Here is a 21,343-nt window from a genome sequence, read left to right on the forward strand (position 1 = left end):
AGGGGACACTTGAGGGGCTGGGGAGATGGCTCAGTAGAATAAGTGCTTCCCTGGCAAGCACAAGGGCCTGAGTTCAATCCCTGGTTCTGCCAAAAAAAAAAAAGAAGAAGAAGAGGGGACACTTGCACTGGGTCATGAAAAAATTCCTAGGTGCCAGGTGGAGAGGGTGGAAGGGTCAATCCTGACGTGTCTAAACACCGAAGGCCCAGGTTAGCAAGTGTGTGTGGTCCAAGCTTACAGAGCCCCTCCCACCAGTCACCTGACTTCTCAAACTTGTGGAGACCTAGGGACTCCCACCCAGAGCTCTTTCCATTGATCTGTTCCCTAGAGGAGCTAGGGAAACTGTCTCTACCTTACAAGGTACGACCGAGGTCTCGGGAGATTCACTTGACTGCTGCCTTGCAACCAGTTGGTACCTGCCCTTCATGCCCCTCAGCTCTGAGGAACCCAAGGAAATCTTGGGACCAAGGGGTGAGATCCTAAGCTTTCAGTACCTTCCTAGGAGTCCCCACCACCTCTCTGGAGAGGACTGGGGAAAGAGCTAATAAGGACACATTTGTGCCACTGCAGCCCAAGATCTGTCCTTGCTTGTCTGCCCTCAGTCAGGTCTCCCTCGGATAGCCCAGAGAGGAAGTACCAGGCATTGAGAAGGCCTGCTCCCCTTCAGTGACCACACACCCAGGACAGTGGCCCTTCCGGCCGGCATGGGTCAGACCCTGGGGGAAGAGATGCATAAGGAAGGGAACAGGGAAATGAATCGGAACCCTCCATGTTGGCCCAGAATATACAGCAGTGCTAACTAGAGACCCAGATGGCACTGGCACCAGGCATGGTGGCTCACCCATGTAATCCTAGCTACTTTTGAGGCTGAAGTAGAAGGATTACACATTTACCACTAGCCTGGGCAATTTAGTTAAACTAAGTTTCCAAATAAAATTTTGAAAAGGCTAGGGATGTAACTCAGTAGTAGAGCACTTAACCTAGCATACATAAGCTTTAGCTTCAATCCTGACCACCACCGCCAAAAAAAAAGACAATTGGGGTTAGTGTTTAGGTTATTAAAAAAAAAAAAAAAAAAAAAAAAAATATATATATATATACACACACACATTTTTTTTTTTTTTGGTGGGACCAGGGATTGAACTCAGGACCTTGTGCTTGCCAGGCAAGTGCTTATTCTACTGAGTCATCTCCTCAGCCCCAGTGTTTAGGTTATAATCAATACAAATTGTGCATAAGATCCTAGGTTCAGTCTTCAGCTCCGAACGCTGCTGCTGATGATGATAGTAACAGCTATCATCAGTACTACATCTGTGGGCCTCCTGGACTGGGGATATGTGTAATCATCTCCAATTCTTAAAATAAGATTTTGGGGGGGAAGAAAAAAAAGGGGGGGTTGTCCAGATAGCTCAGAAGATAAAAGCACCTACATGGGCACAAGCAAGGACAGGGGTTAGATCCCTGGCGTGCTGTGCAGGCCTGGCCTCCAGGGCATGCTGAGACTGTGATTGAGACTGGGTGTGGTGGTACATCCCAGCACTGGGAGGCTGAAAACAGGAGGATCACCATGAGTCTCATCTGTGTAGTGAGACCCTATAGACCTTGTTACTAAATACATTTTTAAAAAACGGCCTAGGCAGGCAAAATAGTTCAGCGGACTAAAGACCTGCTTAGACAAGTACAGGGGCCACATGTCTTGCCAGCCCTGCCTCTAGGGCAGGCTGAGCGGGCCAGAGTTCAGGCATGGTGGTGCATGCCTGTAATCCCAGCTCTTGGGAGGCTGTAAACAGGCAGATCACTATGAGTCAGATCTACTAGTGAGACCCTGAACACCCTGTAGACTGTTAAAATATAAAAAATATTTAAAAAAAAAAACCCTAAAACCAATATCATCATCAACAACAACAAAAAAAAAAAAACAAAACAGTAAACTTGTTAGCTGAGTAATGCCTATTTTAAAAGTGAAGAAACAGGAACAGAGGCCTCATATGATTCCCTCAGGGTCATGGATATAGCGACAGTAAGACCCCAGGTCTGTCCACCTTAGGTCTGTCTGTCCTCTCAAGTGCTGGTTCCTTTGACTTCTCCAGCAAAGGTTTACTGATACCTTTGCCTGGCCAGACACTGAATAGTGCTCTGAGGAAAACAAGGACCCCAGAGTTATTTATGTCATGATCAGTTCGTAGTGACCAGACCTATGAGAGACGTGGGTCAAAGCCACAAGATCATATCTTAAAAACCACTTTCCACTCCTGGTCATATTAAACTCATTTATGGCAAAGGTGTGACGATGGCAAAAGTATGATCTCTGTGTTCTACATGAGCCTCCAAGGTGTGTGGATTGCCCAAGGCCACCTAACTTGAACATGGTAGGGCCAGGACTTGATCCCAGCCAAGACAGAAGCTAGTGCTCTGTGCCACTGTCTCTCATGTTCCCTTGTCATTCCACATGGAATGTCCTTTGAAGTGACTACATATACCTATCTTGCCTACTCCAGAGGTCCCTAATCTCAGTTCAGAGGTTTGTGGGCACAGCTTTTAGGACTAGGAGAGTAAAGCCCTCTTCAACAGCAGTGCCCTCAAGTGTGAACCTGGTCCTCACCAGAGCCCCAATATCTCTCCTAGAAAGGGCTCTGGGAGCTCAGCCAAGTCCTCCATCATGGGGTCTCCTCCCTGAGTATCTATCTCCTGTTAGAAAAACAGCCTATCCTGCCCTACCTGATCTAACTTTGGGAGGGACCGACAGTCACAGAAGGCTTCCTAGAGGCCATAGCTCTCATGCTGGGTTAGGAAAGATAAGCAGGACTTCTGCAGTGGCGAGAATGCCAGTTATTATTTTGTTCCAGGTTGGGATATTTCACCGTAGCCCCACTGGAACTGACTTCAGTCATTGTTCCAGCTCCCTGGCCCTCAGTCTATCCGGAAATGTCCTTGATTTAGAGATAACACAGCTGAGGCCCTGGTGGGTCCAGCTTGCTCAAAACTGCATACTAGGACAGAGGTAGAGCCTGGCCCCTTCCTAAGCCTTTCCCCAAACTGGTGGCCTAGCCCAAGGAAAGAGAACAGGGGCAATAAATCTGTTTCTTGGCTTCAGTTTACTCAATTATGAAATAGAATGATTTTTTTTTCTTTCCAGTTCTGGGAATTGAACTCATTGTAAGCAAGTTAAGTACTGTACTACTTTTTTTTTTTTTTTTTGAGACAATGTCTCCCTATGCAGTTCAGGCTATCCTTCAGCTAAGAATTTTTTTTTTTAAAAAAGAAGATCTTGCTAAGTTGTCCAGACTGGTCTCAAATTTGCAATCTTCCTGCCTGACTCCCAGGGACCTGGGATACAGGCATGTACCATCATGCCCAGTTAAGAACTGAAGTTTCAACAAAGTACCTGCTATGTGTTGAACATTTCATGTAAATATAGTAGGCCCTAGTTATCCTTGCTTGAGAAAGCACAAATGAAAACAGAGGCCCTGAGAATTCTCTTCGGGTTGGGGGCTCAGAAGTCCTGAGGGAAGGCATAAACCAGCCTGCAGGCGCCCTTCCTTCCCAAAGCTCTACCTCCCATGTGCCAGGCTACACTGCTTTGTCCTGCCCCCTGCCAGAGAGCTAGCAGGAGGTGGGAACCTCACATGGATTTCCTAACACAGCCTCTCTCTCCTCATTCCTTCCAACAGAACCAGAGCTGGGGTCTGGGACAGGCCCTGGTGGCCTGGGCAGCCCTGGCCTCCTTCGGGGCAAGAGGGGAGGACATGCAGCCAACTACCGGATCATCACCTCTAGAAGCCGCAATGAGAGAGGCTGAGAGCAGTGGTGGCTCCTCAGGGTGGACCACACCAGGCTTCCCTTTCCAGCCTGGACTTGGCCAACTGCTTCCAAGGATCACCAGTTCCTATTTATTAAATGTCCTCAGGGTCCCTCTGCCTCTTAGGCTTTAGGGGTAGGCAGGTCTCAGTTCTGATACCTGTGCATACCTGAAACCCATCAGGGCCTGGGGCTTAAGAGAGGTAACCACCTAGGCAGGCTTACTCAGCCTCACTCAGGGGCCTGGGCCTTTCTTTCTCTTTGCAAAATGGGGTAATACAGGCCTTTAAAGAGTGGGGAGAGATATAAGGTGTCTTGTCTCATCCACTTCCAGGCTGAGAGGTACTGCAGAAGCCAAGAGCAGAGCTTTGCCCACCCTCAATATATGCAAGGATGAGGGGGCAGTCTCTGTCCTCCTCAGGCGGACTTCGGGGAGCCACTCATGCAGCCTCCTCTCCTTGTTTTCTGGTGCTGGGTTCCCACCCCTGAGGCTGGCCATCTAATTTCCTGACAAAAGTGAGAGGCTCCTTATCTCAGTTCTGCCCTTCAAGCCTTCAGTCCCTCCCCAGGGTCCTAGGTCAGGAGAGAAGAGTCTACCTGAAGTGTGTGACAAACACTGGGAGGTAGATATGTGTACTGGCCAATAAAGGCCCCTACCTGGATCCCACCCAGCCTGGTCTCACTGTGTGCTCGGACAAGGGCAGCCTAGGAGGGCCCATCTAAGCTGAGGCCCAAAGATGGGCAGATGTTAGTTGGAAACCAGCAATGGATGGTGCCAGAGGGTCCAGCCCAGCCCTGGAAGATATGGCTTCCTGGTGGAAGAAGATATAGGGCAAAAAAGCCTGATGTTGCTGGACATGAAGAACTTTCTTGCAAGTGGCCATTTATCCGCAGTGCCAACACAGAAGTCAGAAACAAGTCCAAGGAGTCCAGGCTAAAAAACAAACTGGCTTTTATTCTAAACACGTACCAAGACAGCATGCCAGTGAGGGTGGGGGCATGCTTTGTACCCAGTATGGCCTTCAGTACACAGAACCGGGACTCAAGCTATCTGCCTTCAGGCAGGGCCTATGCCCCTGCCCTCTGCTAGGGGGGCCCAGGACCCTTGGGGTGGGCAGGTCCTCCCTGCCCTTCAGTCACCAAGGCTTCTGTGTCCACCTGCCCTCCAACCAGCAGGGACACAGCACCTTCCACATGGCCTGTAGCTGAAAGTGCCAGCACGGCTTGCTCTGTAGGGAAACCCATGCGCTCCAGCTGCTGCAGCCTGTGAGGTGGCATGAAGACAAAGAAGATGTATCAGCCCTCTGCAGCCTCCACACCAGGGGCACCATCCCTGACCACCCTTCCTTACCGGAGAGAGGAAACGGAGGGCTTAGTCAGCCACAGTGGGCCCTGAGGTCCTTGAACTGGCCCATCCATGAGTGAGGCTTGGATTCCCTCCTGTAGCATCTGCTCATCCAGGGCTATCCATAGTGGGGTCCCTAGAGCAAAAGTGGACCTGGCCCAGTCCAGATCCATCTTCGAGGAACCCTCCCAAGTCAGCTGCACAGGTCTGAGGCCTGGTGGGAGCCTGGCTGGATGTTCGCTGTGGGGCCAAGGGGGAGGGACAGCAGGACTGCAGGAACAGAAGCGAAGGAAGGTGTGACTGCCAGCCACTGCCATGGCTTGCACCACCAGTGCTGGGGCTATGGTGGCTCTCTTACCTCACTCTAGCAGGATGGGTGACAGGCAATTCAGGTGGGTGGCCTGGGGTGGGAAAGAGCCTCAGTGGCCAGCACTGGGCCAGAGTCCTGCACAAGATGCCCTCCTGCAACATCTGTAGTCGTCGCTCTGAGAGCTCCAGCCACCAGAAGGCCCCATTCATGTCTGTCTGCCCAAGGCAGGGCAGCAGGTCAAGGAAAACTGAAACCAGTGAGGGGGTGCCCAAGCCAACACACCAGGCCCTTTGCCAAGTGTGTGCTAGGCATTCCCTTGTATCTTACTACAGCCCTGAAGGAACATGTCATCACCCAAGCCAGCAGCATAGGCTCAGCAAAAGGGAACCAGCCTGAAGCTACTTGGCCAAAGAGGAAGAACCAGGTGTGTCTCCCCACCACCAAATCTAGCTCTCTCCTCCCTCAGCTATCCTGCTCTGCTCTGTTCTCAGAGGTGTGTGCCTGCTATGGCTCTTCCAGGAAGAGCCCTGCTGACCACTCCCTGCCCTCAGCCAGACAACACGCTCCCCATCCACACAGGTCTGGGCACCCAGTACCCTGAATCTGAAACAGACTCCTCCCCTGGAATAGTGCAAGGGTTCAGCCTGTTCTCTGTGACAAATGCACATGCTTTAGGCATGTGAACAACAGGCCCTGCAGTGTCCTTCCCAGAGAATCCTTGGCCTTTTATGTTTTCTGTGGCCTCTGCCCAGTCCACTCTCCCACTGCCCTCCACACAAACATTTTCCTGTGTGCTTCAGTTTAGATGTCACTTTTATGGCAGGACTCAGATTAGTGCCTCCTCAGCCCTCTCAGACTCCCCATGGAGTTAAATTGAAAATGGCACTCCCACCTGGCCATGACACCCCACTCCTCACAGAGTTGCTCCCATGACATAAGCGCACAACCACCTGGAACCGCTGAGGCCTGAACCTGTGTTTTATGTCTTTCCCAGACACCCAACTCCCCACACGCACACCAGTTCCACAGAACCCACCAGACTACACAGGCTCTGGGCTCCAGCAAAGGATACAGGCCAGGCCAGCAAGGAGGCCACAGAGGAGCTGCAGGAAGGGTGGCTCAGAGCTCAGCAATGGAGTCAAGGCAAGCAGCAGCCAGGGCAACAGCCTTGGTGGCAGGACCCCCCAAAACCACTGGGGGCAGTGACCCTGCCCAGCCAGCATGGCCAGGTGAACTGGCATGTATCCACAGCTGCCACCTGTACTAGACATTCCAAGGCCTGCCAGCAACACAGCCAGCACCCCGGTGGCCAGGGAGAGCAGGGTGGAGGAGTGCAGGAAGCGCAGTGTGCCCAGGTGGCGCTCCTGCCACCAGCCCAAAGCGGGCAGCAGCAGCAGGCTCAGGAGCAGGCCTGGCAGGGTCATGTGGCCTAAGGCATGAGTCAGCAGCCGGTGCACTGGGAGAGAAAAGGGGCTTATATACCGGGTAGGGGGTTTGGGGGTCATCTAACAGGGCCACCAGCTGAACAAGCCTCCCCCATCAGGGGCTGGTATGCCCACTGCCAGCACATAATCACTGGCAGAGGGGACCAGGGACTTCCAAAAGCTGTGACTCCCCTCTGCTGTGTCTATGGGATGCACCACTCAACCCTCTCACTAGTAACTAACTGCTAAGCTCTCACTATGGCACAGTGGAGGGGTGTTGCATACACATTTACCAAATCCTTCCTACCTGGCTAAAAATACAAGTTCTGATGAGGCTGCTTGAATCCTGGAGTTCCCCTCTCTCCCAGCTTTGTGACTTTAAACAAATCCCTGAATCTCTCTGGGTAATTGGAACTGTTATTATTGGGAAATAGGTGTTCAGTGGGGGTTACTCCTCAAACCACTATCATCTCCTTATCCTCATTCTTAGCTGAAAGCCTGTTTTAGCCTCACTTTTTACATCAAAGGAAGGCTGACAGAACTGCTAGCCAGGCCTGGTAATTCCAGCACTGTAGGAGGCTGAGGCAGGATTATAAATTCCGGTCCAACCTGGGAAATTTAACAAGACCCGGTCTCAAAATTTAGAAGAAAAAAAAAAAAATCTTTTAAAGGTTGGAAGCATGCCATGCTGCCTGCCCCTGGGGCACACTGAGAGGAAATTAAGACTGGGCATGGTGGTGGTGCGTGCCTGTAATCCTAGCATTTGGGAGGCTGGAAACAGGAGGATCACTATGAATCTGATCTAGGGGCCGGTGAAATAGCTCAGTAGAATAAGCGCTTGCCTGGCAAGTACAAGGATCTGAGTTCAATCTCCAGTTCCACCAAAAAAAAAAAAAAGACCCTGTACACCCTGTACTAAATACATACATATATACATACATACATACTAAAACTAAAGGCTGGGGTTGTAACTCAGTATTAAAGGCCATGGGGCTGGTGAAATGGCTCAGTGGTCTAAAGCACCTACTTAGAACAAGCTAAACTAAGCAAAACACAGGGATCACGGTTCAATCCCCCAGCACCACATACCAGCCAGTCCCGCCCCCCTGGTGTTTTAAAAAAAAATAAAAAAATAAAAGACGGGATTTATTTAAAAAAAAAATAAATAAAGGCCGTGGGTTCAACCCCCAGTGCTATAAAAAAAAAAAAAAAAAAAAAAAAACTCCTGGGCCAGCAAGATAGCTCAGCAGATTAAAGTGCCAGCTTAGGCAAGCTCAGACAGGGACCACAGTTTGATCCTCAGCACTACATGCTGCGCCAGCCCCACCCTTAGGGCCGGCTGAGCAGGCCACAGAGTCCAGGCCTAGTGGTGTAGGCCTGTAATCCCAGCGCTGGGAAGGCTGAAAAGAGGAGGATCACTAGGAGTCCGGACTGCATAGTGAGACCCTGCAACAACCAAATACATTAAAAAATAATACTAATAACTCCTATCCACAGGTTCCACTCCATTCTGTTGGCCCTCTGCTAGGCCTTCTGCCCTCTTTCTCAGCTGTGGATGAACCACTGCAGAGTACATGCTGCTGCTCCCAAACAGTCTCAGACCCTACAATCTCCCATCTATGAGGACTCTGAGGCTGGCCCTCACCCTGCCAGGGGTCCAGCAGCAACTCCGGAGCCAGCGTGAGGCTGGGGCCAGCTCCCACCAGCCATAGGCTAGTCATCAGCAGCATCAAGACAGAGGAGGCAAGAGGCAGCGCTGGGAACAGGAGACTAGGGGCCTCCCTGGCATGCATGGTTTGTTTGATTGAGGATGGTCAAGGGTGGTCCTGGGAGTGTGCTGTGGTGAAAGAAAAAACCAAGAGTTATTACTGCAGCTTTATCTCACTGACTCCCTCAGCTACTTTACAAACAGCCTCATTTTACAGAAGTAAAAACAGGTGGGAGAGGCAGCTCTGCCACAATGGTTTGAGCCCTACCCATGTGTTCATTAGCCACCTGCCCATCGTGAGGAGGGGGATAGAGCTGTCACAGAGTCCTGAGTTTAGATGGACCCTGAAGAAAAGCCTCAGATTGGAGGTGTAGGGCCAGGAAAACTGAACTGGGACCCTGGACTGCTGAAGAGGGGCTCAACCCTCTAGGGCAGTAATGGCAAGCCTATTGAACAAGTGTCACAGTGGACACACAGAGAAGTGTGAGCTGTTTTTTCTAAACTAAAATCTCAGTATTCAGGTTAATTGCAGCACTGGCACTTTGGCATAAATAAGTGGGTTTTGGTGTGCAGTTTGGGCACTTGGTCCCTGAAACACCTGCCATTATGGTCTAGGACAAATTCAGAGCCATCTCTAGCCACCTTCTGCTTCTCCTTTCCCTTAGGCTGCCACCCTCCTCCTCTTCCCTGCCACTGTGCTCGGCTTTAGGGTCCCAGTGGCTTCAGTTGCCCTAGGCCAAGGAGACAAGGGCACACAATGGGCAAGCAGATTTGGCCAGGGGAGTGGGATACAAGGGCTAGAAGAGAGGCAGCAGGAGTCCCATATCTGAGCATCTTCCTCAGCCTTGAGCACAGCCCCTCTGGCCCTAGTCTTACTTTTCACAAGAAAGTTCTAGTACCTGTTCCACCTCTTCCCACTGTATGTTCCTAGGCAGCTTTCCCAAACCCTGAGCCTCTCCTTTCTCATCAGAGAATTAAGAAAACCTTTTTTTCTAGGATGCTGAGAAAATAGTCTAAGGCTGGTCCCAGCCTACAGCCCCTGCTTAATAGACTGTAGCCACCCCGCTGCCGGAGGCACTTGTAGCCAGCACTGGGCCCACTCACCAAGGCCCAGCCTCAATTTAGAGATGGCTGCTCAAGACTAGCTGGTTGAAGCTCCAGCCCCAACATGGCCGTTCCCATCCCACAAAGCAAGGCTATTCCTCCTCTGTGCTCCTCCCTCTCATCTAGCCTGTCTTCCAGCCCCTGCTGGAGCCCCTTCACCCCTAGCCAGGCTTCTCTTATCCCAAAGCTCCTTCTGATTCAAGGCAGAAAGCAGTGTCCCAGCAAAATAAAGCTGTTTCCTCGCCAAAGGCTTCTGGTGCATCTGCCAGTTTCCTGTGGGAAAAATGCAGGAATCTCTTCTGCTTAAAGGTCTTTCCTCTCTCTCCAGACAAACACCTACTCATTCTTTGAAGCCCCCCTCAAATGTCCCCTTCCTCTCCCCTTCCAACATCACAGAGCCTGGTCTTTTGCACAGCTGGCCCATCTCAGTTGGCAAATGGTCTAAGATCATGGGGAAGGGGCACCCCTCTGATCCCCAAATTCTCCACCACGCAGCCAGTGATTTTTACGTGTTCTCTTAGAGAAAGACACTACTTGGCCCTTGGTTCTGCTCAGGAAGTTGGGGTGAGCCCTGTCCTTAACTGGGCCTGGGCACCCACTCACTTATTGAGTTAGGCTGAGGTTCAGCCAAGTGGGTAGATCTCAGCCTTGCTTGGGCACAGGGCCTGGGGCCAAGACATCTACTGAACACTTCCTCTTGCATCTTCATAATCACTCCTACCGCATCCCATGCACCTCAGCAAGGGTAAAGGATCTGCCCAGGGACACAGAACTGTGCCTTGAGCCCTGTTGGTTTCTAAAATGGGGCTGGCACCATCAGGCCCTGCCTACCTTGCTGGACAGTCAGGAGTACAAATAGGAAGTCACAGGCAGGAAGACTTCGGGGTGGTGGATGGGGGCTGTCCCAGGGTCTAGGTCGAACTCAGCTGTATGGCTGTGAGAACAGTACTGAGTTTTCTTGAGGCCTATTTCCACTTCTGTTAAAACAAGGGTATTGGAAAAGAAGTGATTAAAGGGCTTTCTCAACCGACCGTTAGGTGGTGGGGTGGGGGTGAGTCCTGGGGCCTGGCACGGCGTTCAGGGCCTCCCACGCGACCGACCGGCCTAGGCCCCCACCCTCGCCCGCTTGGGCAAGCGTCAGAGGTACTCACTGCGGAGCATGCCCACCACCCCGGAAGGCCAGGTGGGCCCCCCCCCACCAGAGTTGACAATCGGGTCGCACGCCAAGGTGTCCCAACCCCAATGCGTGCACACCCAGGCGCGTGACCCGTGCCGACCAGCAGGCGCGCCACCCCCTCCCACTCCCGCGCTGCCCGCCGATTAGTCAGCAGTTGTTCTAGGCCCAAATCCCTCCCCCCCCACCAACCTTCCCGCTGGCCTGCGTTTTCCTCCAGGGCAGACTCTTCAGAGACGGTCCCTAGAGCCAGCGGACGTAACCATTCCGAACTACCTAGCCTTCAGCCGCGAATCGCTTCGGCTCGAAGCTGACACACGGACACCGGCGCTCCAGCCCTTACAGTGCTGTTTTCTCCCACGCGTCACGTCCGACACGCTTCAAAAAGGATTAGGACAACAGTTTCGGCCGTGAAGAACAAGAAATTAGTGGTTCATCCCTCCTCCTCCCCCCCCGTGGCCTGGACCAGTAGTAGCGCCCGAGGTTGCGGGTTTCGGGCCTGCGCAGTGCGACGCTTAGAGGAAAAGCGAGAGGGTGACGGACGTTGAGAGAACGAGGAGGAAGGAGAGAAAATGGCGTCCACGGGTGAGTGAGATGGAACTGCGGTCGGGCCAGCGATGGCCAGGACCCAGAAACAGGGGGCGGCTTGTCCCCGGGTGTGGCTAGGATAATTGCTTGGAGTTGTAGAGAAAGGTTAGAGCTATCCGCCGGGGCCCGACGAGTTTGGGGGCCTGCGTTTTCTTCCCCTCCCCCATCGGGCGGGCCGGTTCTGGAACCTTCCGGCGCGCGGGGGGCTCGCGGTGGCGGGGCTCAGGTCCTTCTTTGGCCTCCATTGTGTGGCGATCGTCGGCCCCCGCGCTCCCGGCCGCCCGCCACGTGGGCGGGGCCTGTGGCCTCTGAGGTCCCGCGTGAAACGAGGACGCGCCTGGCCTCGAGTCGGTCACCCCGAAAGCAGAAGGGGGCCCATAAGGTGGCTCAAGGAGCCGCAGCCCCGCCGCCCATGTGACCCTCCGCTCTTCTCTTTCCAGGGTTAGTGGACCTATGTCGAGGGCGACTTTTAAGAGAAATCTGGAAAGAACCAAACAAGCTATTGGGACTTAGTGTGGTGCAGGGCCCCGGCTTCTGAGTAGGAGCCTCGTCATCCTTCGGGCCCAGCCGGCAGGGTGCCTTCCAGCCCCAATCCCAATTTATACTGGCTTGACCTTAAAACGTAACACCCCCCCCCTCCAGTCAGGCCCTCCTTCAAATCTGCTGCCCCCTTTGGATTTTTGGCGGGGGGGACCTGGGGGGAGTCTTGTGTTAATCCCACCTCCTTTCCTCCCTAAAAAGCAATTAAGTGACTTCCCAGGGATTTTTGTGCAAACGCCAAAGGAGATCGGTTGTATAAGAAGGCCAGACTGGATCTGGAGGCCAGAAATCCTACCAGAAAGAGAAATAAATCTCTCTTCTCTTTAACCTAGGGGGAACAAAAACCTCGAGCCTGCATATGAGCTGTAGTTAAACCATCGTCTAGCACGTTTATATTTGTTTGTATTTGGCTACAGGCGTGTTTACTTAGGGAACCCGGAGAGGCTAGCAATGGCAGGCCCGTGGAGGACTCCAAAAGAAAGCCCAGTGTGGGAACTCTGGAATGATATGGATAGGGGGGTCCTTAAGGCCCAGAGCGTTTGTGAGTACACTATGTCTCACTTTCATCTGCTGTTGGTGCACTTAACCCGGGATTTTGGCAGGGTAGAGCTTTTTTGCCTTTGAGGGTAGTCCTCCATGATGCTGGTTCCAGGCCTTGGAGGCATTGGGTGAAAATGAGAGGGAAAATAGGAAAAGCTCTGGATCCTTCATAATTTTAATTTGAAAAGACTCCTATATCGAACAACTGAAAGACAATTTTAAGAACTCTTCTCATCTGTGTGATCAGTAACCAGGTGAATGTTGGCTGTTGCTGATGGCTACTAGGAGTGCTCCTAAAACACAACATCCTGTGCCCTTTCCACCCTCATCTTGCCTGCTACAACCTGAGGAGACAGTGTTTACATTGAAATGTTTATGTGGCTGAACATGACTGTTTTCAGTAGTCTTTGTTCCAACTCTCTTTGCCGGTAACCATTTACTAGATTAAAATTACAAGTGTGGTTTATAGAGACACAGTATTAGGCCACGTGGGGGGATCTTTAAGGGAGTCACATCTTACCTGAGTTTGCTTTCTTTCAAAATGAAAGCAAGTAGGGCCAGGGTGATGGCTCAGTGGAATAAGTGCTTCCCTGGCAAGCATGAAGACTTGAGTTCGATTCCCAGTTCGGCAAAAAAAAAAAAAAAAAAATGAAAGCAAGTAGATGGGCCTTTTAAAAGTTTCTTGAGGGGCCGGGGAGATGGCTCAGTAGAATAAGCGCTTCCCTGGCAAGCTCAAGGGTCTGAGTTCAATCCCCGGTTCTGGGGAAAAAAAAAAAAGTTTCATGAGTCCTTCTGGTATTAAAAGCAAAGCATTTTTGTCCCAACAAAGTTACTCCTTTTTGACTTTAATGCATTATGTGGTTTGACTCCCTAAATCTGTACAGTTTGGCAAGTGACTTGACCTAAAATGTCCCTTGCCTACGATCACCTAGAAAGGTATCCATACTGCAGCATATGTCCAGCTTACACAATTACAGCACAAGCTCCCAAACAACCACTATTCAGACCAAGCAATAGAATATTGCTAGCACTCTAAAGACCCCCTGCACTACTTCTCTCCCTGTGGTGGTTTTGGTATTTTCAATTGCATCTTTGGAAATTAAAAACAAACACAATTGGTTGTTAAATAATCGGAGCAGTGTATATTTGTAGTTTTGTGTAAGGCCACCATGTGTGCTGTAGATAAACAAATTCTCATGAAAAGAATTTTTGCCTCAACCCACCAGTGCAGGTTCAAGTCCTGTGGTTTCACACTGACCTGTGATCAGTAGCTGTTGTGTATCAGTTTTGGGGGGCTGTTGTTTGTATTTTGGTGTTTTGAGATAGGATTTCACTATGTAGTGAACTTCTGGCTGGCCTTGAACTTAACTATTGTAGCACATACTGACTCGAAACTCAGTGATGGTTCTGTTTTAGCCTCCCTGGAAGCTGGGATTACAGTCACCATCATACTGGGTACCATTCAGTTTTATGTTTTACATAACTGCTCTTGTGTAAGTCTTCTCACAAACGCTGAATTTATGTCAGAGAGTTTTAAATCATCTTTCATACAGAAACCTCTGGAAAATGTAGGTTGAAATAACTTGGTTTTGGTGCTTTATTGTGTTTGTTTTGTGAATGCCAATTTGCATTTAATGGAAAGGGAGTTAGAGGAGGTATTTGCATTGCTGGGGCCCTTGAACTCAGGCCATTGGGCATGCTGGTGGAACTACAACCCCAACCCCGGCATTTACTACATACCCATACCACCATCACCACCCTCCATACTGGAGATTGAATCCAGAACCTTAACACTGAACTACATCCCCAGATCAATTTTTTATTTTGAGACAAGCTCTTGCTACGTTACCCAGGCTGGCCTTGAACTTGAGAGATCTTTCTCATCAGCCTCCCAGAGTGCTGTGATTATAGGCATGCACCACCACGTCTGGCTACATTTACTTTTTATGTGTCATAAAGAACGTGACTGTAGTATTATTGAAAATGCTTCTAGAGTGACTTGAATGGATTGATTTTTTTTTTTTTTTCCACCCATGTTAGATATCCTTTGGCAGTTGATTTTATAATGTTGATTCAGGGTTCTGAGTTAAGGGTGTACAAACAAAGGAAAGTAGGTGAATTGCAGAACAGTAGAAACACAAGCCAATTTAAAAGAGATGAACTCGGCCACATACTCTTGAGGCCAACTCAGGAGATGGTGAGGCAGGCTTGGATTTCATGCACAGGGTTCTACCTCTTTTTCAACTGAGATGCAACAGTTGCTTTTGAGTGAGGGATTTTCTGACCCTTTTTGACTGGAAAAGAAAGGACTGTTTGGTTATTTTAATGGCAGTACTGTATTCAAACATTGAGCAAGATATATATCCATGTGCAGAGGAGATAATTAGGCTTTTTAAAAATAAAAATTGCTGGGGTTGGGGAGATGGCTCGGTGGAATAAGTGCTTCTCTGGCGAGCACAAGGGCCTAAGTTCAATCCCTGGTTCCACCAAAAAATAATAATAATAAAAATTGCCTTTGTAAAGTCTTAAAATTTCTGAAACTTTATTTTTATTTTTTTTTATTACATTTATTTATTGTGTGTTTGTGTGTGGCCAGCTCAGCCCACCAGGGGGCGGGGCTGGCTGGCATGTGGTGCTGGGGGATTGAACCGAGGTCCCTGTGCTTTGCCAAGCTTGTTTCAAGTAGGTGCTTTAGACCACTGAGCCATCTCTCCAGCCCCAAAATTTCTGTAACTTTAATTCAGTAGTGATGTGAAAACATCTCAGCCGTTTTCTGGTTGGTTGGTTTTTCCCATTGCTCATAGATAATAACCTTAGTGGATCAGGTCTTCCGCACCCCCGCATGTGCTTTTTTTTGAGGTACCTGGGGATTGAACTCAGGACCTTGCAATTGCCCGGCAGGCACTTATGCCACTGAGCTATATACCCAGCCCTATTGGCCCCTTTTGGTGTTTGTTGTAGAACGTTATTAGAGGCTGGCCATGCATGGTAATGCATGCCTGGACTCCCAGCACTCAGGAGGCTGAGGTAGGAGGATTGTTCCAAGTTTGAGGCCAGCTTGCGCTACAGAGTAAGTTCAAGGCTAGCCTGAGCTGCATAGTGAAACTCTCAAAAAGACAAAAAAAAAAAAAGTTCTAAAGGATGGTTTATAGAGAGCAGAAAAAAATTGCAGTTTTTAAGTTCAAATCACTTTGGATTTTAGGAAATAGGTACAATTATGTGACCTAAATCCAAATTTTCCCTAGCTACCTAGCTTTTGAGTTATTACTATTATTTAGATGTAGTCTTGAGTCAGCCGACTTTAGGATACTAGCTTGTAATTACCAGTGTCTTGTTTTCCGCCATTCTATTTCAGTGCTAGCGAATTTGAGGAAGTAGTAGAAAAACCAGTTTTGAGGAGAGAAGAAGACTAATCAGTCTGATTTTGAACACTAATATTGTTGCATAGCTCCTTTTTATGTGAACATACGTTTCTGATCTTGTTTTAGGGTCTTCCTATTAGCCTCAGGGCGATGATCGTACATGTACAGTGACATTCTGGGTGGCTGTGGTGGTGCACACCTGTAATCCCAGCACTTAGGAGGCTAAAGCAAGAGGATCACCTGGAGTTTGAGGCCATCCTAGGCTACAAAGTTGAGTTCAAGGCCAGCCTGACCTACATAGCAAAACTGTCTCAAAAGGACTCAAAAAGTAAAATGATGGGGGGGGGTGTAATGTCATGGGAACATATAAAATACCTTGTAAGTCAGCTGAGCTTGGCCTCAGTAGCTAGCATTGTATTCATATTCAGACTTTGTGAGTTTAACTTTGTTAGACCTAATTTGTGTGGTTTGGTTTTAAGAGCTCAAAGATACTCATTTCGACTGTGTCATCCTCTAAATAGTTAAACGAATTCTTCTTGCCACCTAAATTTCTTTACTTTCTCTTTGCTGACTTTATACCTCTTTCCTTGTTTCCTCCAGATTATAGTACCTACAGCCAAGCTGCAGCCCAGCAGGGGTAAGTCAGTCTTTTGTAACAGTTTTTGTCTGTGTTTACTGTTTTTAGAGTTTGGAGCCTCATGCAGTTGTAGCAGTTGTAGTAATAGTATCCGAATGTTCTGTGTTCAGTTCTTGCATTTCTTTTGCAGCTACAGTGCTTACACAGCCCAGCCAACTCAAGGATATGCACAGACCACCCAGGTAATCTTTAAAATACAGTAGCTATATGTAGCTGCATCTTCAGGTAAAATGTTTCTTTTGGTCATTAAAACAGTGACTAATACAGATCTTCAGAATTAAGTATAACATGAAACAGTAATGTTTTCATTAAAAACCCAAGGGCTCCATTGTGCCATCTTAAATGACACTGTATAAAAACAGAGGATTGGCTTTTTATAAATTTCTAGACTATGATTTCTCTAGTTACTGTGTTATGTGCTTTGTTTTTCTGTATATTTTATTGTGTTTGGAGCTCATTGCAATGCATAGGTAGTATATAGCAGGATCAGGTCTAAGAAACATTGCTGCCTAGCTGAGGAGCTCCCAAACTTTGTGGTTAACCTAAGTCAGGGTCTGGGGATTATCTCAGTAGTAGAGTGCTTGTTTAGTTTGCATGACCTCCAGAACCATGGGGCATGGGGGGAACTAGCCAAGGCCACCTACTGTAGAAATTAAAAATAGGCTTCCTAGTATTTTCAAGATCACCTTGAATTCTGAATGAGTCACATCGTAAAGTAGATACTAATAACTACCATAGGACCATGTTCTAGGACAGATGTAGAATGTGGTATCTCTAGCATATCTTACCTGAATGGCCATTCAGACAAACCAGGATATGGACATGTTAAAATCTGAAAGAACAGCTCATTCCTTAACTTGGTTTTAAATATTACTGATGTCCAAGTTCAAAAGACTAGTACTAAACATAGAATTTGCAAAATTCTAGTTTCATTTCCTTTGAGATACGTAATAGTTTTAATCTTTGTGCATGCTAAAAATACAGTTTTCAAAATTATCTGGAAAATTTTAGCCTTGCCTTCCATTTGCTTTTTTTCTTTGCCCACTTACCTTTTGAATATTTGTTTCTATTAAAACTGTGTTGCGTTATTGCTCTTCCCTTGGGAGTGTCCTGTATATTTGTGTGTGTGTGTGTGTGTGGTGTTTTTTGTTTTTTGGGTTTTTTTTTTTTTTGGCAGAACTGGGGGTTGAACTCAGGCCCTTGTGCTTGCCAGGGAAGCACTTATTACACTGAGCGATCTCCCTGGCCCCAGGAGTGTCCTGTTAATCTCCTGTATATAGAGGTTTTTTTCCTAAATATATCTGGAACTTTATTGTTATCTTTACCAACATAAAAATAACTTGGGTAGGGGCTGGGGAGATGGCTCAGTAGGATAAGCGCTTGACTGGCAAATGCAAGGATCTGAGTTCAACCCCAGTTCTGCAAAAAAAAGAAATAACTTGGGTAAAAGATAATAGGCTCAAGCTGTAGCTGAGCGTGGTCACACACATGTGTAATCACAGCACTTTGGAAATTGAGCCAGGAGGATTGCAGCAAGGCTGGCCTGAGCTACACATCAAGTTCAAGGCCAGGTTGTAATACATAGTGAAACCCTGTCTCAAAAAATAACTTTATGTGTATTTTAGTTTTTGATTATGCAGTTTAGAAACTCGAGATACATCAGTTATATTGTTAAAAGGTAAGATTCACATATAAAGTTTTTAACATCCATTTTCTTTGGAGCAGGCATATGGGCAACAAAGCTATGGAACCTATGGACAGCCTACTGATGTCAGCTATACCCAAGCTCAGACCACTGCCACCTATGGGCAGACTGCATATGCAACTTCTTATGGACAGCCTCCCACTGGTAAGGCCTCCCTTGGAGAGATTTTTGGGTCATGTCTAGGACATTTGCTAAGAGACTTGGTACTCATGCTCTTAGATGTGTATGCTGGTCCATATCTTGAAGATCTTTTACTCTTAAGGAGATTTTTTTCCGCCTTTTCCTCACATTCTCCTTGAGGGATATCTAATAGAATATGGGTGGGATAAATTTCAAGAGAGAAAAAGAACATTTAACTTCTGCACACTATATTGGATAATCTGACAACAAAATGGAGACTGTGTAAAGATTGTGCTAATGCTAATATTAAGAATGAGCCTTCTTAAACTGGGTTGCTGAAAAATCAAACTGGTTTTCACATGTTTACTTTATCTGATAGTATACCCTCTACTTTTTGTTTTGTGCTTTCCACAGTAGAAGGGACCAGTACAGGTTTGACTATCCTGCTCATTCTTGCATGGGAAATGCTTTCCATCTTGTCTAACCCTGTAATGTTAACCCTTTAGGTGTTTTCCTTTGTTTAACCCCCAGACTTTTCTAACATCACACACAGCAAGGTGCTAATGGAAAAAACTGCTTCAGGTGCCATTCACAGATGTGTGTCCTTTTCTTTATATGATTTGGGAGAATTTTTATTTAACATTACTTCCTATCAAACCTTAATAACATACAAATTCCCAAAAGTATTTCAGGCAGTTATTCCCAACTGATTTTCCCCATTCCCTGAAGGATAAATTGCATGATTAGATTTATTTAGAGAAACAAATTGCCACCCTGCATGTATCATGTTTGTCTGTTGGTTGCTTTTCAGTCCACACACATCTTTTTTCTATTTTAAGTGTTAAGAATTATTTTAATTCATAGTATGTCTTCAACATATATTTTATGTATAGCATTCTAGGAAGCTTAGAAACTCCCAGAAATTGCAATAAATTATATACTGATACTGAGATTAAGTGGAGTATGCAAAAAATCTAAAATAGGTTTTTCTGCTTAATGATGTATAATGTTTCAGGCTCTACTTTGCCCTGCATTATCATAAGAAGGTTTAATATAAGGAAGTGTAAAAGACATAAAAACTAAAAGAAGAAAAGTAAAGGGGCTGGGGAGATAGCTCAGTAGAATAAGTGCCTGTCTGGCAAGCGCAGGGTCCTGAGTTCAATCCCCAGTCCTGCCAAAAAAGAAAAAGACAAGTAAAAACTGTTTTCCAACTATCTGCAGTTCTCCATATTATAATTTAGTAGAATAATTGTCATTTAGCTCATTGAGTACCAGTGTTGTGAATTTGTTGGGAGCTACTTCCTAATAAATGTATATATTGAGTTGAATGGGAAGTATTTCAGCTTGCTAGTAGCAGCTGTAAGAAGATCTAAAACTCATGGAAAGGGGCTCTGAAGGCTTTGGATCCACTGGGAAGAATTAAGTCAAATTTAGGCTAAAAATGAGAACATACTCTTTTTTCTTAAAAATAGGCTTTTTAGCTAAGGTATGTTGATGTTTTACACATCTGTAAACTTAAAATTCTTGTGTTAGCACCACTTAGAAACTTTCTTGGGTTATCTGCCTATAAGGACTGTGTAAATCTGATTTGTGGCAACCTGATGCAAAATTAAAAGTCATGTATATGTGCTACAGATTTTTAAGTCAATAATTTAATTCAATAACCAATACCTTTTTTTAAAAAAAAAAAGATCTGAAACTGAGACATTTCCATCATGAATATAGGCCCAGAAAGTAGAGAACATCACAGAAATCAGTATCTTTGATAAGTTGGAGATTGCATTTAATAGTAATCAATGTGCATAGAATAGGTAGTTTATGGGATGTCCTTTACAGTGAGTCCCTATTTTAGTTTTAACATTTCACAGATATAAGTAGACCTCATATTACAAGCATTCGTAGATACAGATATAGCACAGAAGTAGCTCACATGTCTGCCAGACACTATCACAGTTGTGCTGCCATGTGTTTATTGTACAGTACCATACTTTACAGTAGATGCTCAGTCAGCTCAGGATATTCAGAGGGAAGAGTCAAAGCAGTGGTGATGTGAAGGGGACTGCTAGGAAACAAGCAGAATGCACTGTTCATTTGCATCAGAGGTATATAACACTCACTTTGTTGAACTTAAAAGCATTCTCCCGGAATGGAATTCGTTCATAAGTCAAGGACTTATTATATACTTCCCTCCTTCTTCTCCAGTACCAGAAATCAAACTCAGGGCCTCAGCCACTGAACTACATCCATGGCCCCCCATGCAGTCTTTACATATAAAAGATACTAGATAATTATTAGAAGAAATGTACTAAAATATTACATTATCCTCTTCAGGCTTTTTTTAAAATTAAGCTTCAAAAGACAGAAACTATATATACGTTTAAGTTGTTAATTAAAATACAGTTGTTAAAGTCTCATTTTTATTGTTCAGGTTGAACAAAGATTTTAGTCACTGTGTGATGTTTCTTATACCTTTTTCCTTCAAGCCATTAACACCTAATATATCCATTGTCTTTTTTTCGTTGATCTTTTTTGTTACCATAAAATCATTTTGCTCTGTTGGGTTTTTTGTTTATTTTCTCTCATTTTGCTTGGCTGCTCTTGTGGGGACTACAGATTAATTAAAACACTATTAACCCAGGGTCTATAACTGTAATCTTTAACGCTACAAGGCTCTGACTATTGCCACATAGTTTTATGACATAAGTTAATGCTCTGATCAGGTGGGTTTTTTTTGACTACTCTTCCTGTGAATTTTATACATAGCCTGTCATATGGGAGAAAAGCACCTGCAAAAATAACAAGATAGAATTAGATTCTTGTTAATATTAAATAAGTTAATACTTTGTATCATTAACTGTAGGAGTCTACAAATAACTTTTAAGTACCAGGATTCTGGTATAGTTCATTGGCAGGACACTTGCCTAGCATCTGTGAGGCCCTGAATATAATTCCAGTACTATCCAAAAAGAAAAAAAAAAAAAAAAAAAA

The 21,343-nt window shown here is 46.7% G+C and overlaps 3 protein-coding genes across 14 annotated transcripts in view; 2 read left to right on the forward strand and 1 right to left on the reverse strand.

The window, feature by feature from the left end:
* The window catches only part of Emid1 (EMI domain containing 1), a 59,287-nt gene extending 54,829 nt beyond the window's left edge, over positions 1-4,458 (forward strand). For 2 of the 3 annotated variants that reach the window (XM_023711767.1, XM_023711766.1), the window contains exon 16: positions 3,672-3,896. In XM_023711767.1, the coding sequence (XP_023567535.1) occupies positions 3,672-3,799 (128 nt within the window). In that variant the 3' untranslated portion in view covers positions 3,800-3,896. Of the gene's footprint in view, positions 1-3,671 lie in introns of all 3 variants that reach the window. The other variant, XM_023711765.1, reaches the window with a different exon arrangement.
* A 275-nt stretch (positions 4,459-4,733) lies between these two features.
* On the reverse strand, positions 4,734-11,238 carry Rhbdd3 (rhomboid domain containing 3). Of its 8 annotated transcripts, none has more exons than XM_023711351.1 (7): positions 11,207-11,238; positions 10,521-10,666; positions 8,523-8,714; positions 6,526-6,909; positions 5,502-5,664; positions 5,150-5,383; positions 4,734-5,062 (listed from the first exon to the last, which is right to left on the reverse strand). In XM_023711351.1, the coding sequence occupies exons 3-7, from the start codon at positions 8,668-8,670 to the stop codon at positions 4,885-4,887; spliced, it is 1,107 nt and encodes a 368-aa protein (XP_023567119.1). In that variant the 5' UTR covers positions 8,671-8,714; positions 10,521-10,666; positions 11,207-11,238; the 3' UTR covers positions 4,734-4,884. The 8 variants fall into 8 exon arrangements, with proteins under 8 accessions (XP_023567119.1, XP_023567114.1, XP_023567117.1 ...); XM_023711346.1 differs by having other exon boundaries at positions 11,140-11,218; XM_023711349.1 differs by lacking the exon at positions 11,207-11,238 and adding an exon at positions 11,056-11,141.
* A 121-nt stretch (positions 11,239-11,359) lies between these two features.
* Positions 11,360-21,343, forward strand: part of Ewsr1 (EWS RNA binding protein 1) — a 34,090-nt gene continuing 24,106 nt past the window's right edge. For all 3 annotated transcript variants that reach the window (XM_004628039.2, XM_012513975.2, XM_012513977.2), the window contains exons 1-4: positions 11,360-11,448; positions 16,494-16,530; positions 16,661-16,712; positions 18,256-18,379. In XM_004628039.2, the coding sequence (XP_004628096.1) occupies positions 11,436-11,448; positions 16,494-16,530; positions 16,661-16,712; positions 18,256-18,379 (226 nt within the window). In that variant the 5' untranslated portion in view covers positions 11,360-11,435. The remainder of the gene's footprint in view (positions 11,449-16,493; positions 16,531-16,660; positions 16,713-18,255; positions 18,380-21,343) is intronic.

This window comes from Octodon degus, unplaced genomic scaffold (genome assembly GCF_000260255.1).
Source record: "Octodon degus isolate 3935 unplaced genomic scaffold, OctDeg1.0 scaffold00021, whole genome shotgun sequence".
Lineage (NCBI taxonomy): Eukaryota > Metazoa > Chordata > Mammalia > Rodentia > Octodontidae > Octodon > Octodon degus.

Coding starts and splice junctions, on each gene's coding strand:
- Rhbdd3 (XM_023711351.1), bottom strand. CDS start 8,670: ATGCATGCCAGGGAGGCCCCTAGTCTCCTGTTCCCAGCGCTGCCTCTT. Junction 6,910..8,522: donor GCTGCTGGACCCCTGGCAGG/GTGAGGGCCAGC, acceptor TTTCTCTCCCAG/TGCACCGGCTGCTGACTCAT. Junction 5,384..5,501: donor ACCCATCCTGCTAGAGTGAG/GTAAGAGAGCCA, acceptor TTGGCCCCACAG/CGAACATCCAGCCAGGCTCC.